Source organism: Chelonia mydas, chromosome 7 (genome assembly GCF_015237465.2).
Source record: "Chelonia mydas isolate rCheMyd1 chromosome 7, rCheMyd1.pri.v2, whole genome shotgun sequence".
Lineage (NCBI taxonomy): Eukaryota > Metazoa > Chordata > Testudines > Cheloniidae > Chelonia > Chelonia mydas.
Window position 1 is genome coordinate 62658077 of NC_057853.1, and position 13161 is coordinate 62671237.

Sequence of the window (13161 nt, forward strand, 5' to 3'; positions counted from 1 at the left end):
ACTCAGAGGGGACTGGCTGAATTACAGTCTGCCCTTTACTTCCACCAGCATTTCAAGAAAAATGGTTGATTTCCAAGAATAACAAGATTATTTATGTTTTCTTTAAACATTGGTCCCTATAAATTGGGTTGCATGTGGCAGATGTACAATATATCCGGCCACTATGTGGAACGAGCATTTTGCAGCACTGTCCAAATCTTGGTTTTAGCCCGTGCATAGGGAATTCAGGAAATAAACATACACATATCCTATTTTATTTTTAGTTTAATTAGGTGCCAATATTTCTCAGAAGCTTTGGTAGCCATCTGTCAAAGTATAGTTGAGTCCTTTACCTCTTGGATGGTGCAAAAGTGTCACTCCTTTAGTTTTTGTCTTTTGTACTTTGCTTCACTTCAGTATGTGTGAAGGTTGTAACTCTTTCTCCATGTCATTATAGAAGTGACTATAGATTCACCTACCGGTCTGAAAAAGCCTTGACTTTTGATGTGGTTCAAGCTTTCTTATTGAAAGTTTCAGGTTGTTATACAAGAATAAAGTGAAGCAGAGTAAAGCCTTTATCCTATTGACATCTGCCCTTCTTTCTTGTCTCATGGATTCTGCTCATTATTAATAATAATATAATCAAATTGGTAGACCCTTTCCCTACATTTTAAATTTAATTCCTAGTAATATACTTGTAATTATAGACTAAAATAGTGTACTAGCCAAGAGTAGTCAGACTGTGTGTCACTCTAATGGAACATTTTCATAGTTGCTATTTTTAATTAACAGAATTAAAAAAAAAAAAACAACCTGAATCCCTATTTGCAAGAGTCATGTTAAAAATATCCTCATTTTCAGTAGCACTCAGCAAAATATCACAAGCACAGTTTGCTTAGAACATAAGCATTTTTAAGACTTATATACCGGGCAATGCAGTTTCCCCCACTCCACCCCCTCCCCACCTTAGCATAGTATTCATTTGCGGTTTGTTCCCAACCATGGTCAAATGTCTAAAAACAGATTTTGAAACAAGTCACTATTTTTATGTGGGGTAAGTAGGTCATCTCATTAAGCCTAGAAAGATCAGGCAACTTGTGATAATGCCGTGCAGCTGGTATTTCTTAGTAATTAAAATGACTCTAATTTATGCTACAAATTTACCAACACAGATCCCCCGAAGTGGGATCTGCAGTTACAAGTTCAGCATGAAAAATATTTCCTATGTCATTAAGCAAAGCAAACTTCCCTGTGTAGTCATGCCATGCCACCTGTTGGCTTCTCTGAAACATGACAGGGTCTTGGTATCAGTCATGGCAGTTGTTTGACCTTTCTCCGACCTCTAACCTAGTTCACAGTAGAGTGGTCCTGAACAAGACCTTCCCTCGTCTGCCTTAAATAGTAAGAGCTCTGGTAAGCCCAGCCTTGTCAATTCTTAAAGTCTCCTTAATTCTTTCTTCTTTTTTTGAGTTGAGAAATAAAGCTGTCAACTTTTCAGTATATGTCCCGAGTTAATATTAAAGTTTATGGCAAAAAAAAAAAAAATCCCCCAACATAACAGTTTTAAGAAAGTTTTATCTTCTTGGTGTGCCTCATTACCTGTTATATGGACTCAGAGTTAATTTTTTGTGATATAGTAGCAGCTGGAGCCCTCCCACCCTCCCCCCGCCAACTAATATCAGGTCTCTATGGTGCTTGATGTTGTACAAATGGATGATAAGAAACAGTCTCTGTGCCAGTATGACTCCAACAAAGTAAACAGATGTTTATGTAGACAATTAATAATAATAATAGTAGTAGTAATCATAAAGATTTTAAAATAGTGTATCTGTTAAAACATTACATTGTCAAGTATTGAGTACAATATTTAAGTATATTTACAACAGAAATCTTAACACTGAAAGAGGAAAGAAAATGATTTAAAAAAAGCAAATGTGAGTTGATCCCTACTCATAATAATATAATATAATTATAATATAATATAAATTAATTATAATACCTAGCTCTACTATAACGCTAGCATCTGTAAATCTCAAAGTGGTTTACAAAGGACATCAGTATCATTATTCCCAGTATCATATTGTCATAGACATTTTGGGAGGAATGGTTTAATAAATACAGAAACTGGGTAATGCAGTGATTTTGTTCATTCCTCATCTTTTTTTGCAGTGGATGTAATGGAAAGTCATAGAAACTAACAGGATTTATTTAATGAACTTTAGTTTTGCATTTGATGATATAGATATTATTGGGTTGATGATGACACTGTAGTACTATCTTAAATTTTTATTTTCATTTTAATTTGAATATAAATTTATAAAATGACAAAAGGCACCGTTCTGACAGAGTAGCTGAATTTGACCAGCCTTGTTAAATACAGTGAGTCGGTGTATGAAAATAAACAGCAACCCCACAAAACACAAGAATGGTAGATAATCATGCAACACAAATAGAAAACAAAGGCCACACTTTCTCTATACATTACTCTGAACAATGTTCGCTTCAACAATCTTTTTAAAAAGATGGGCCTTGTAGTGTTCCATTGAAATGCAGAAGATTCAGTCTGAGTGGAAAAACACTGCAATGGTTAGAAAGAGCCTTTAAGCATCCCCAAATGCTTACAAAATTACTGAACTGACATACAAACTATATACACAAGAGTAACTTTGGCCTGTATCCAGTATTTCTTATTAAATCCTACACTCTTAATTCTTCTAACCTGCTCCTGTTTTACTACTGATAACTACCCATTCTGATACTACTTTTCAGGTCATACCATTTTCCTAAATCTTTGCTCGGTTCATATTTTTCTCACATATAGATGGGTAAATGTCAGTGACATATAGTGTACATATTTGTGAGGTTTATCACCCTGACCTGAGTATGTGTGTGTGTTTGTATTTACATGAGAGGAAGAGAGATATCGAGGTCTATTTATATATCTTGATATGTATTAATATGGCAAGATATATATCAACTCCTATTTATTCTTGAGAAAAGATAAAGGCTAGATTTCCCGCCCCCCGTTCCTCCTTTATAAGACAAAAAGTACAGGCTGCTGAAACTAGACAGCGTTGTTTCCAACTTTTGTACATTACATACAATATCTCATTTTGGGATGAGCAAGTGTGGCATAAGTACACAATAAGAGCTGAGTGATTGTGAGTGCATTCTGGAATTGTTGTCTTTTAGAGTATTTGTTTAACTGCATTGTTAGATTTATAGCTTCTAGACTTTTTTTATAGTGGAAGAATTTGGTAGCTACCCCATCTCATTTCTAAACATGCCAGTGCTCTCCACCATCTATCTGTTGGGTCTGCTCTGGTAACGTCCAGAAAATGCCTGCTAGAACTAACATTTCTGTTAATAATATCCAATGAAAAGTATGCCTGAGTTTAATGTATTCAGCTGGGGAAATCAGTTTCTTGTGCAGTTAGCAAAATGATCTTAATAAACCATGTCTTTTCGTAAGTGCTCTGTATATCCATTGAATTCTTTTAAGAGAGGATGCCAACTTGCTCTTCTTCCTGTGTTATAAAACTTGTCAGATACAATGTATTAGTGACTATTACAGTTATTGGTGAGCGTGTGTGTGTGTGAAGAATTTATGACATGTCATAGAAATGAAGATGATCTCTCATATCTCAAGGGTAAATATTTCAAGATAGAAAACAGAGAAATGCTAGGATAGGAATGGTCACTATCTGCAGCAAGTTGAAAAATACCTCATATTAACGGGTCTCTTTGGGATACAGTAGTATAGCACATGAAGCAGCAGCAAACGATTCAACAGAATATAGAATTTCAGAAGCAAGTGCCATCGTTCTAATTAAAACGATCAAAACTATTTTTATTTACGGGTATGCTTTTTCTTATTTCAGCTTTATAGGTAGTCTTTAGATTTGGAAAAGGTATTGAATTGAAAGCCCAGTAGACTTTTGTCTTCTATTTTGTTTACTTAGGGTTGAATTTTACCGTTCTTACTCCAACAGAACTCTGGAGGATATTCCTAAAGAAAAGTTCAGACCCTGATTTGGCAGGGTGCTTAAGCATGTGCATAACTTTAAGCACTTGAGTAATCCCATTTACATCATTTAAACTACTCACATGCTTTGAATTTATGCATTGTACCTTAGTATCATACTAAGGTACAGATTATCAATGTTACCTGTTGGAAAGTTCTTACTAAACCCTTCGACATGTTCCCAGTAGACAGAAAATCTCACTTCTTCACCCATTTTTCCCTTTAAGATATTTGTAAGTTTTATGTCCATTCAAGGTCACTTTTGCACTGTAACTAGAACTTCATGTGCAAATAGCAGAACTATCTGAAGACAGAACTCTCATATGTCAATGCTATCACCATCAAAATATTCTTCTGAATATTAAGAATAATAAATACATCTATGCAAGTCACTTTGGAAAATAGCTTAGGGCACCCTCTCAGTAAACAGTAAAAAGAGCATTTGTGGCTTCCTTCTACTGGCACACAGGCTTACATAAAAACTTGATACAGGATTTTCACTCAGTTGACATTTGTGCAAAACAGTACGATCCCTATATGGTATTCCATGGAATTAAAGCTTTTGTAACTGAACACTTAGCAGAAAAGTAATGAAAACTGTTGTATACTTGACAGGGAATTACATACTGTACATAAAACAGCAGCAACATGCCAATAAAAAAATCTTCTTGTTGCTTTTCCTAAAATTGGAAATTGCCCCTTCACTACAATATCCTTTTTAGAAGCTCTGGAATTTTGCTCAGTCAGTGGTATTTGCTGAAAAGGCCATTTCTTCCAGTAATTTTAGGAAAAGCTATCATCAAACTGTCAACAGCCTAAATTGTGATTAAAAGCACCAAAGAGAAACCTTCACTATTATCAGAGTCCCAAATATGAGTACTTGAATAGACAGATAACATCTAGAATGTATAATATGAGGTCTCCATTTTGAGCTTTTGGAGAGACTTTGCGGAAAAGATCTTATGTTAAATAAATTATAATCACAGTTATCCTCATCTTAGAATCATAGAATCATAGAATATCAGGGTTGGAAGGGACCCCAGAAGGTCATCTAGTCCAACCCCCTGCTCAAAGCAGGACCAAGTCCCAGTTAAATCATCCCAGCCAGGGCTTTGTCAAGCCTGACCTTAAAAACCTGTAAGGAAGGAGATTCTACCACCTCCCTAGGTAACGCATTCCAGTGTTTCACCACCCTCTTAGTGAAAAAGTTTTTCCTAATATCCAATCTAAACCTCCCCCAATGCTACCAGGCCAAGATAAAACAATAGAGCATAGTGGACACATGCTCTGTACTTTGTATTTGGGACTTATTGCATACATTAGTGGCCTGGCCATTTGGGGGCCTGATCCTGTGAGGTGGCAAATGCCTTCAGCTCACATTGTCTTTATTTAGAGTTGGAGGGCATTCAGCATCTCGCAGGTCTGAACTCTTTTGTCTGTATCTTCAGCTGGTGTAAACTGGCATATTTTAAATGAAATCAATGTGCCTACACTGGTCACCAGGTGAGGATGTGGTCCGTGCCTGTGGCCTTTTCAGCTTTGTATTCATGTAGTCGGAGGGTATAATAGTACTGAACTGCAGGAGGCCGTAGGAGAAGCTGTGCAAGAATTAGCTATAGAATCCCTGTCATGATCTGTAACGTCCTTGCTATTTCAGGAGTCCTATATCTGTTGTAAGATGTCCTTTGTGCTAAATAGTGCAATGTTTTAGTGATGTGGCTAGATTTCTGATAGGTACCAAGCTACAACCGCAAAAATCATTCCAACATATGACCTTGTGTGAAAACTGAAAATGGGTCTCCAGAGTGAAAGGCTAGTATGCTAATCCACTGAGTCACTTACCTTTTAAACTGTATTAGCATCTACAAAAGTACAAAAAGAATGACAAAGAAAAGGTTTCTAAATATTCATAGACTTCAAACAGAATATGTATTCCTTATTTTTATTTTTATCATTACTACTTCTAAACCAGTGTCAATCATAGTTTTATTCCTGGTAACCTTTTTAAAAAAATGGAATCAGTGTTTCCAAATGTTTGAAGACCTGCTGAGCCAAAACATTGTAGTCCCATTTTACATTAAAATTGATATTCTCATCAACCTTTTTGTAAATAATTTTTTTAAATATCTGTCCAATTAAAAAGTCTGAATCAAACAGTGAGTGATTACAAAACCATTACAAATAAATAGTGATGTTTACTAGGATTACTTTGATTTATTAGTAGCACTCATGTCAATGGGTCCTTGGGGAACCTCACGCAGTAGACGATGGCTACTCTTGTCTCATGACCCATCCCATACATTGTCACTTGATTTAAGAAATAGCTTAATGGTTGCATTTCTTCTTCCCCTTTGTTTTATCTTCTCTAAAAGTCATCAGTCTGATTTTTGTATCTAGATGAGTGTGTTGCAGCAGTAGGAAAAACAGTGTGGTGAAAACTAAGTGCTTCACCTCTACCACATTAACTAGCATGGAAAGGACATGAAAGCCCTGGAGATTATTAAGTGCATGTGAAAACTTAAGTGCTGCTACTATGCTGCCAGGAGCTGAAGCAGCATGGTCAACTGAGCCGGGTGCTCGCCCTTGGAACTGGGAATGCACCACTTGCACTTTATACCTGGGATGCTCTGGGGCAGGGCCAGTGCTAAGGTTCTGCAGCAGGTTGGCCTGTTCCTTTGCATCTCCCTCCCACCACTTTGCATGGACTTTCCTTCCCCTGTCACTATGAAATATCAACCCCTGCTGGCAGCAGGGGGAATCCCATGTCTTTGCAAATGTCTAATCTTAGGACTTTCCGGGTAACAGCACAAATCGGATCTGCTCCAGGCACTGTGGAAAGGAGGCACTAAAGAAAACCTGTATATTTTAACACGTGTTTTACAATCTGTGACACTTTTTTTAAATGAGGAAAAAAAATACATCTTTTTAAGGAATACTCTATGGGAATGATACATGTTCACAAATAAGACCTATCTTTTGCTTTAAGATCTCATTCCAAAAACACAACATTGCTGCCCTGTAACTCGAAAGCATAAATAGAGCCTTGTTCTGATCTTTGTAATGCTAGGTGTTTATAATGTTCCCTTGGGATGCAACCCTGTCTCACTGGATAAAATGTACTTTGCCCTGGATTTAAAACACCTCTATATTTCCTTTGGATAACAGACAAAGGCATAAGATCTGGAATTCTTCTTTATTGTGGGGAAAATTTGGGATTGTGTTACGTAGGGTTGTTTTTGTCTCTCCCCTGAGCTAAATATGTTTTTTTGGTTAAATCAGGCTTTGCAAATGTCTCCAACTTTTGATACAGGTTATTTTTCCTTACAGCTGTATATCCTATTTAATTTCTTTCGCACAGTGCATTATGAACATGCTCATTTGTGACATAACCGTTTATCTTCCAAGTGAGGCAACGAGTAGTGCAAAATATATTTTGTTTTTATTTTTAAAAAGGAGGTGATAATCAAATCTACCTTCCTATCCTGCTGAAAGAATCTGCTGACTGATGACTTTCATGCAGGCAAATGAACTCGTATTGAACTATCAATGACATTTTTAATGTTGTCAAAGGATTCTTAGTGAAAGTATCATTTTCTAAAGCTGTGATGTGCGTTAGAATATTTGTTTAGTGACACTATTCTAGTATCACTGTAGGGAAAATTATGGATACTACGTCCTTTTGAGGACTGGCAACTACATTTAAAATCCTTACCTTTTCCCACGTGATTATTTATCAGTGTTGCATATGACTGTCAACTCTGTGCATCTGTAATCACATCAATTAATCAAAACATTAATTTTGCACCTTTGTTTAGTCATTGACTTTTTTTTTTTTAGAGTATTGATAATATTTGTTTTATCACACAGGCCTCCTCCAGTGACACTGCCTCTGTCTCCCCTGAGACACACTATACGCCACTGCCTTCAGGATCCAGGGATCTCACCAATCACAGAGGTAAAAATTAAGCTTCTATTGCTATTATTACTACTGGTAAACTTTGCTGTAAGGCCTTCTGAATGCATTACTGCTGCGTCGGCACTTTAGTGAGAACACTGTGCTTTTCAAGCAGTTGATGAGAAAACCATACCTGTCAAGACTACAGATTTTAACTATATTAAACAGGATTTAGAGGTAGTCTACTGGGAAAGCAAATAAATCTATGGAATAATAACATTTAGCGATTTAAAAAAAACATAAAGAGATTAGAGTACTTAAATATTGCTAAGTAGATGATTACATGCAGCGCTGGTGATTTTGAAAGAATTTGTAAATTCTAATATTTGTGAAGAGAGAGTTATTTTGCAATTTAACAATTTAGGGCTACAATTTCAAAATGTTAACACATTTATATTGCAATAAAAAGGGATTCTGTTTTGTTTTTCAACATTAAAAGGGGATCAATGTGCAATTTTACTGATCCTTAGAACTTCAAAACCACCTTGGGCAAATTCTCAGATTCCTTCGGCATGCCTAGGGAAAGCAAGGTTCTGAAAGCAGGCAAAGAACTGTTGCTGCCATAAAGGTAGCATTCCAAGCCACTTCACCCTTTGTTTCAAAAAAGAAAGAATTTTGAAAACCTTGTAGCACTCTGCAGCCAGAAACACATATAGGAATAGCCATATAAATTCCCCTAGTTGCTCATTGGATTCCACATCATTTTAAAATTATAACTCTTTTCCCAATGGGATTGATGTAAAGTAACCAGATACCCCTGTTGAATAGAGACACTCACGCTCCGTAAAGACTACTTAAATCAAGGCCAATCTTATATTTAGGAACTGATTGTAAGTTGGGTTCCCATCTATCTTTGTGTACTGAAACTGACTTAGCCTCTTCTACTGGTTATTGAGAGACTGAACAATGTGCAACAGCCAGTACTACTTGATGCTTCCGAGGAAGGTGAAAGAGCTTATATGAACCTGACCGATCATGCCAGACTTTTTCTGAAGATTACAGAAAGTGCTGAAAGTGAAGCAAATTGAAGGTGTTAAAAATCACTTCATGTCTGTCCTTCATGATATGCGTTACCTACCATTTCCGGTAAAGAAGGGACTGAATCAAAATGCTGGATCTCAGCAAGCCCCAGCCTTGTAGGAGGTAAAAATTGGAGCCCGTCGAGATGTATTATTGTGGCGTGAGTCCATCTTTAATTTCTCAGTAAATGCAGTTGTCTTCAGTTTGGAATCCTGCTGTTGGTTTAGCTGGCTAGGTTCTATTATGAAAAAAAATTAGAAAATTAAAGAAATATCATCAAGAACAAGTGAACATTGCAATTGCCTAACAGTGAAAGAGATTATTTTAAATTAGATCAATATATTCCAGATGGCAATTCAGATGATAATGTATTACAGTTATGTCCCTAAATTATGGATTAATTTATCCTGTAATCCAGTTCTTTTCGGCTGTGTCTGGCAGCAGGAGCATGTCTTTATATGGCTGCACATTTAGAACTAGGTAAGATGTTGTCCCATTGCTTTCTATAGGACGTGAGGGAAGTGGTAGCCCAAATATCTCTAGTTTTACCCCCTTTACTGTTCATCTCTGTGAACAAGAAGGGAGAAGAATTCTGCTATTAAAAATAAACACAACAACAATATTTTCCTTGTCACTTTTTGGTAGTGGGTGCATTTTGGATTTAGAACCTAACACACACAAAATTATGCAATTCATCCCCCCCCCCCAGCCCTCCTCACTTTGCATAGTAAACATGTGTGCTGTTGTTTTCCTTGATGCTTAACCATAACTATATCTACAGTGGGTGGGAAGAGACCATATTGTCCAAAAAAGGGGTAAAACTGGCCCATTCCAACAAGCAACATGTATATAGGCTTAAGAAAATAATTAAGGAACCTGGCAGAACACCAGCTGCTATGAATAAAGTTTGGAACAACGTGATAGCAGGATTTACTTGACCACTTAACTAGTTTTGAAAACTAAGAAAAGTTGTCTAAGCTCACAAACCTAAAGGAAGCTTAATTAGAGTTAATGGAGAGACCTCCAAGAAAAAAGCAAAATCTGTAAACATACCATTTTTGATCCACACTCCCAAAGGTTTTCTCTTCTTGAATGGTCTCAATCTCATGTGAAATGGTTGAATCAACTGTTACATACAGAATTGTAGGACATCGAGAGGTCATCTAGTCCAGTCCCCTGCACTCATGGCAGGACTAAGTATTATCTAGACCGTCGCTAACAGGTGTTTGTCTAAGCTGCTCTTAAAAATCTCCAGTCATGGAGATTCCACAGCCTCCCTAGGCAATTTATTCCAGTGCTTAATATGTAAATATTGGCAGCTTTCAGAAATACTTTTCAACCCAAACTGAAAGGGAGAATGGCCATGAGTTTGTGAACACTTTTTATTCATCCCTGGAGGGTCTTTCTTACCAGAATCTGAACTGCTGGCAAACAGCTCAGTGCTAGCAGTAAATTAATTCTTCTTTGGGGCTGGGAGGAAGAGCAGCAACATTGGAATGCATTGGACTTGCAAAGTTTTACATTAACAATTTTCCCTGTATTTTATTTATTTTTCATATTGGAACAAAGACAGCAAGCTGTGCTCAGGCTACACAGTGTAGCTTTTCATCTTCATATTTTACACTCAAGAACTTATCATAGTATTTCCAGGATTGACTTAATCTTCTCAGGATGATCCCATGTCTTGGATGCGCTCCTTGCACGGGTTTTGTAAGTTTCAGAATCATTTCCAGGGTCCACAAAATACCACAGTTCAATGTCATCTCACAATGTTATGATGTGGGAATACAAACACCATGATATTACATCAAAATACTGTGATACCTGAGTTGCCCTGCTTATGAAGACAGCACTGTATGTAGTTCAAATTTACCCCCTTCCTAAACTTCAGCCTAAGCTTTCTCCAAATCTTGTCTGTTACTAGGATTTTCCTTGTAGGACCATCTTTGTCTCAGACCCTAATTCCCTCAGCCTGATTGAAGCACCAATCCCCCTACTGTTCTGGTTGGAATCTAACTGAAACTATCTGTTCATGTGGCTCGGTAGTACTGTCCATATAGGGTTTTAAACATCTCGTAACAAAGTGACTCAACAGAAGAGCTCAGCACTCCTACTCTGTCATCCTACAATACTCCTGTTGGACTAACTTTCAAAAGTAGTAACTATACTCTGGCCTCATGACTAATTTTTGGTTCCTACACTGTGATCTCAAGCTCCTCAGATTAGTTATTCAGCTACATTAGACAAATATTTTATGTCTTGATACCTGTGTTTACACATATGTCACTTCCAAACCTGTAGTAAATATTAATAAGTATTCCAAATAACTCCTCCAATAGATTGAAACAATCAGAGTTGTGTAAAACATTTGCAATTCTTTTGAAACTAGTGAAAATTCATCTGGTAAGCTAAAAGCCCCCAAATTTGGTGGCATTCTCCTTTTTTAAAATTCCACTGTTTACGCTGTGCCAAACTTCAGATTTTTGCTATGTTGCGTGGGCATGAAAAAAATACACACACAAAAAAATTACATTTATGTTGTGAATAACAGAAATACTCTTTCTTTAAACACATAGGTATAAAAGGTTAACTGTTAGCAGAACCCTTCAAGAGGGTTCCATATGTGAAGACGCAATTACCTTTCTGTTCTGCCTCTTCAGCTAAATTAGAGATCCTAAAATAGTTTTTTAAAATTAATATAATTAGAACTATGCAGCGTAATTGTAGCCATGTTGGTCCCAGGATATTAGACAGACAAGGTGGGTGAGGTAATATCTTTTATTGTACCAACTTCTGCTGGTGAGAGAGACAAGCTTTCAGTTTGAGATCCTATTTTTATTTGTCCCACACTACTTGGTCTCCAGTAACATTTTATGAAGGACTTCTTTCCTTGCCATCTTGCCTCTGGGAAAAAACACTGACAAATCCAATTCCCCAGAGACGTCTCTCTGTAGTGTCCTCTCACTGGAGACTTACAGAAATTAAGTTCACTGCCTCCAAAGAGACAGACACACACCAACTTGTCAGTGTAGCTGAAAACTCACACTTTACATCATAGCAAGATATCACTGGGATAGTTTATAGTAAAACGAAGAATAAGTTCATTAACAAAGAACAGAGCTATAAGTGAGACTAATCAAGAGGAAAAGCGACAGATACGGTTACAGACAAGACAAAACAAAACAAAACATGGTTTCTAATGCGTAAAATTTAATTCTAACAAGTTATAACTTTGCCTAAAGCAGTTTCTCACCCACAACCCGTTATCAGCAGCTCCTGCCCTTCAGGCCAAGAGAATCCACCATCCACAGGCTCCTGTTCCTTATGTCCCCTACGTGATGGATAACTAAAATGTTTTTATATTACCTGAACTCCATTGTCTGTCCCTCAAGAGCCAGGAAGGCTTTCTGAGGTGCAGATTCTGTCCCCGGCATGATTGCTGAACTGTCTTCTCCGCTGCTTGTTTGATTGATTGATTTGTTTACCTTATATAGAAATGTACTTTCATTGTCCCCCTTCCTGTAATCAAGCCAGTCAGGCAGGTAAATACATATTCCTTTATGTAAGGCAGGTGTGTTGTATGCACTGCCTCCCAAAAACCTTTGAAGAATATATTTCCAACACACATATATAACCCTTTGTACATAACCTGAACATACATCACATAATCATTTTCAGGATCAGCATATTTCCAGTTTACATATGATATCTTATATGAGACCTTTTAGATACATATTATGACAATAGTGTGTTGGAAGTAATAAGTGTGTCAGGCCTGATGTGAGTTGCAGTACGGTGAACTCTCTGCCAATTCACACTGAAGGGATTCCCAGGGTCACAGCGGTCCATATAATGATCCTTGCTTCTAATGAAATGTTATACCTTCTATGATTTGTTTTCAACTCTGACAGCAGAAAGCACTTCATATGCATGTATTGTCAGACATTAATAATGACCTGGGACTGGACAACATACAAAGGATGGTGTAAGTCATCAATTCCTACCTGGAAACAGAATTTAGTGGGAAATGTTCTACCAAGACACATACATACATGTTTGTGAGAAGGCTTCCAGTGTATGAAACTGGAATAGGAAACTCTGGAAATGAATGCAGTCAAACACTATAGTTGACTAGTGGTCATGGAGTCACTCTCTTTGTGGTCATTATGTTGTGCCCCATTCT

The 13161-nt window shown here is 37.1% G+C and overlaps 1 protein-coding gene across 4 annotated transcripts in view; it reads left to right on the forward strand.

Annotated features, from left to right (window-relative positions):
* LRMDA (leucine rich melanocyte differentiation associated) overlaps positions 1 to 13161 on the forward strand; it is a 938688-nt gene that overhangs the window by 792417 nt on the left and 133110 nt on the right. For all 4 annotated transcript variants that reach the window (XR_006292079.1, XM_027829745.3, XM_043550614.1 and 1 more), the window contains one exon: positions 7871 to 7958. Coding sequence is in view for 3 of the 4 variants with exons in the window: in XM_027829745.3 (XP_027685546.1) it covers positions 7871 to 7958 (88 nt within the window). In the remaining variant the exon portion in view is untranslated. The remainder of the gene's footprint in view (positions 1 to 7870; positions 7959 to 13161) is intronic.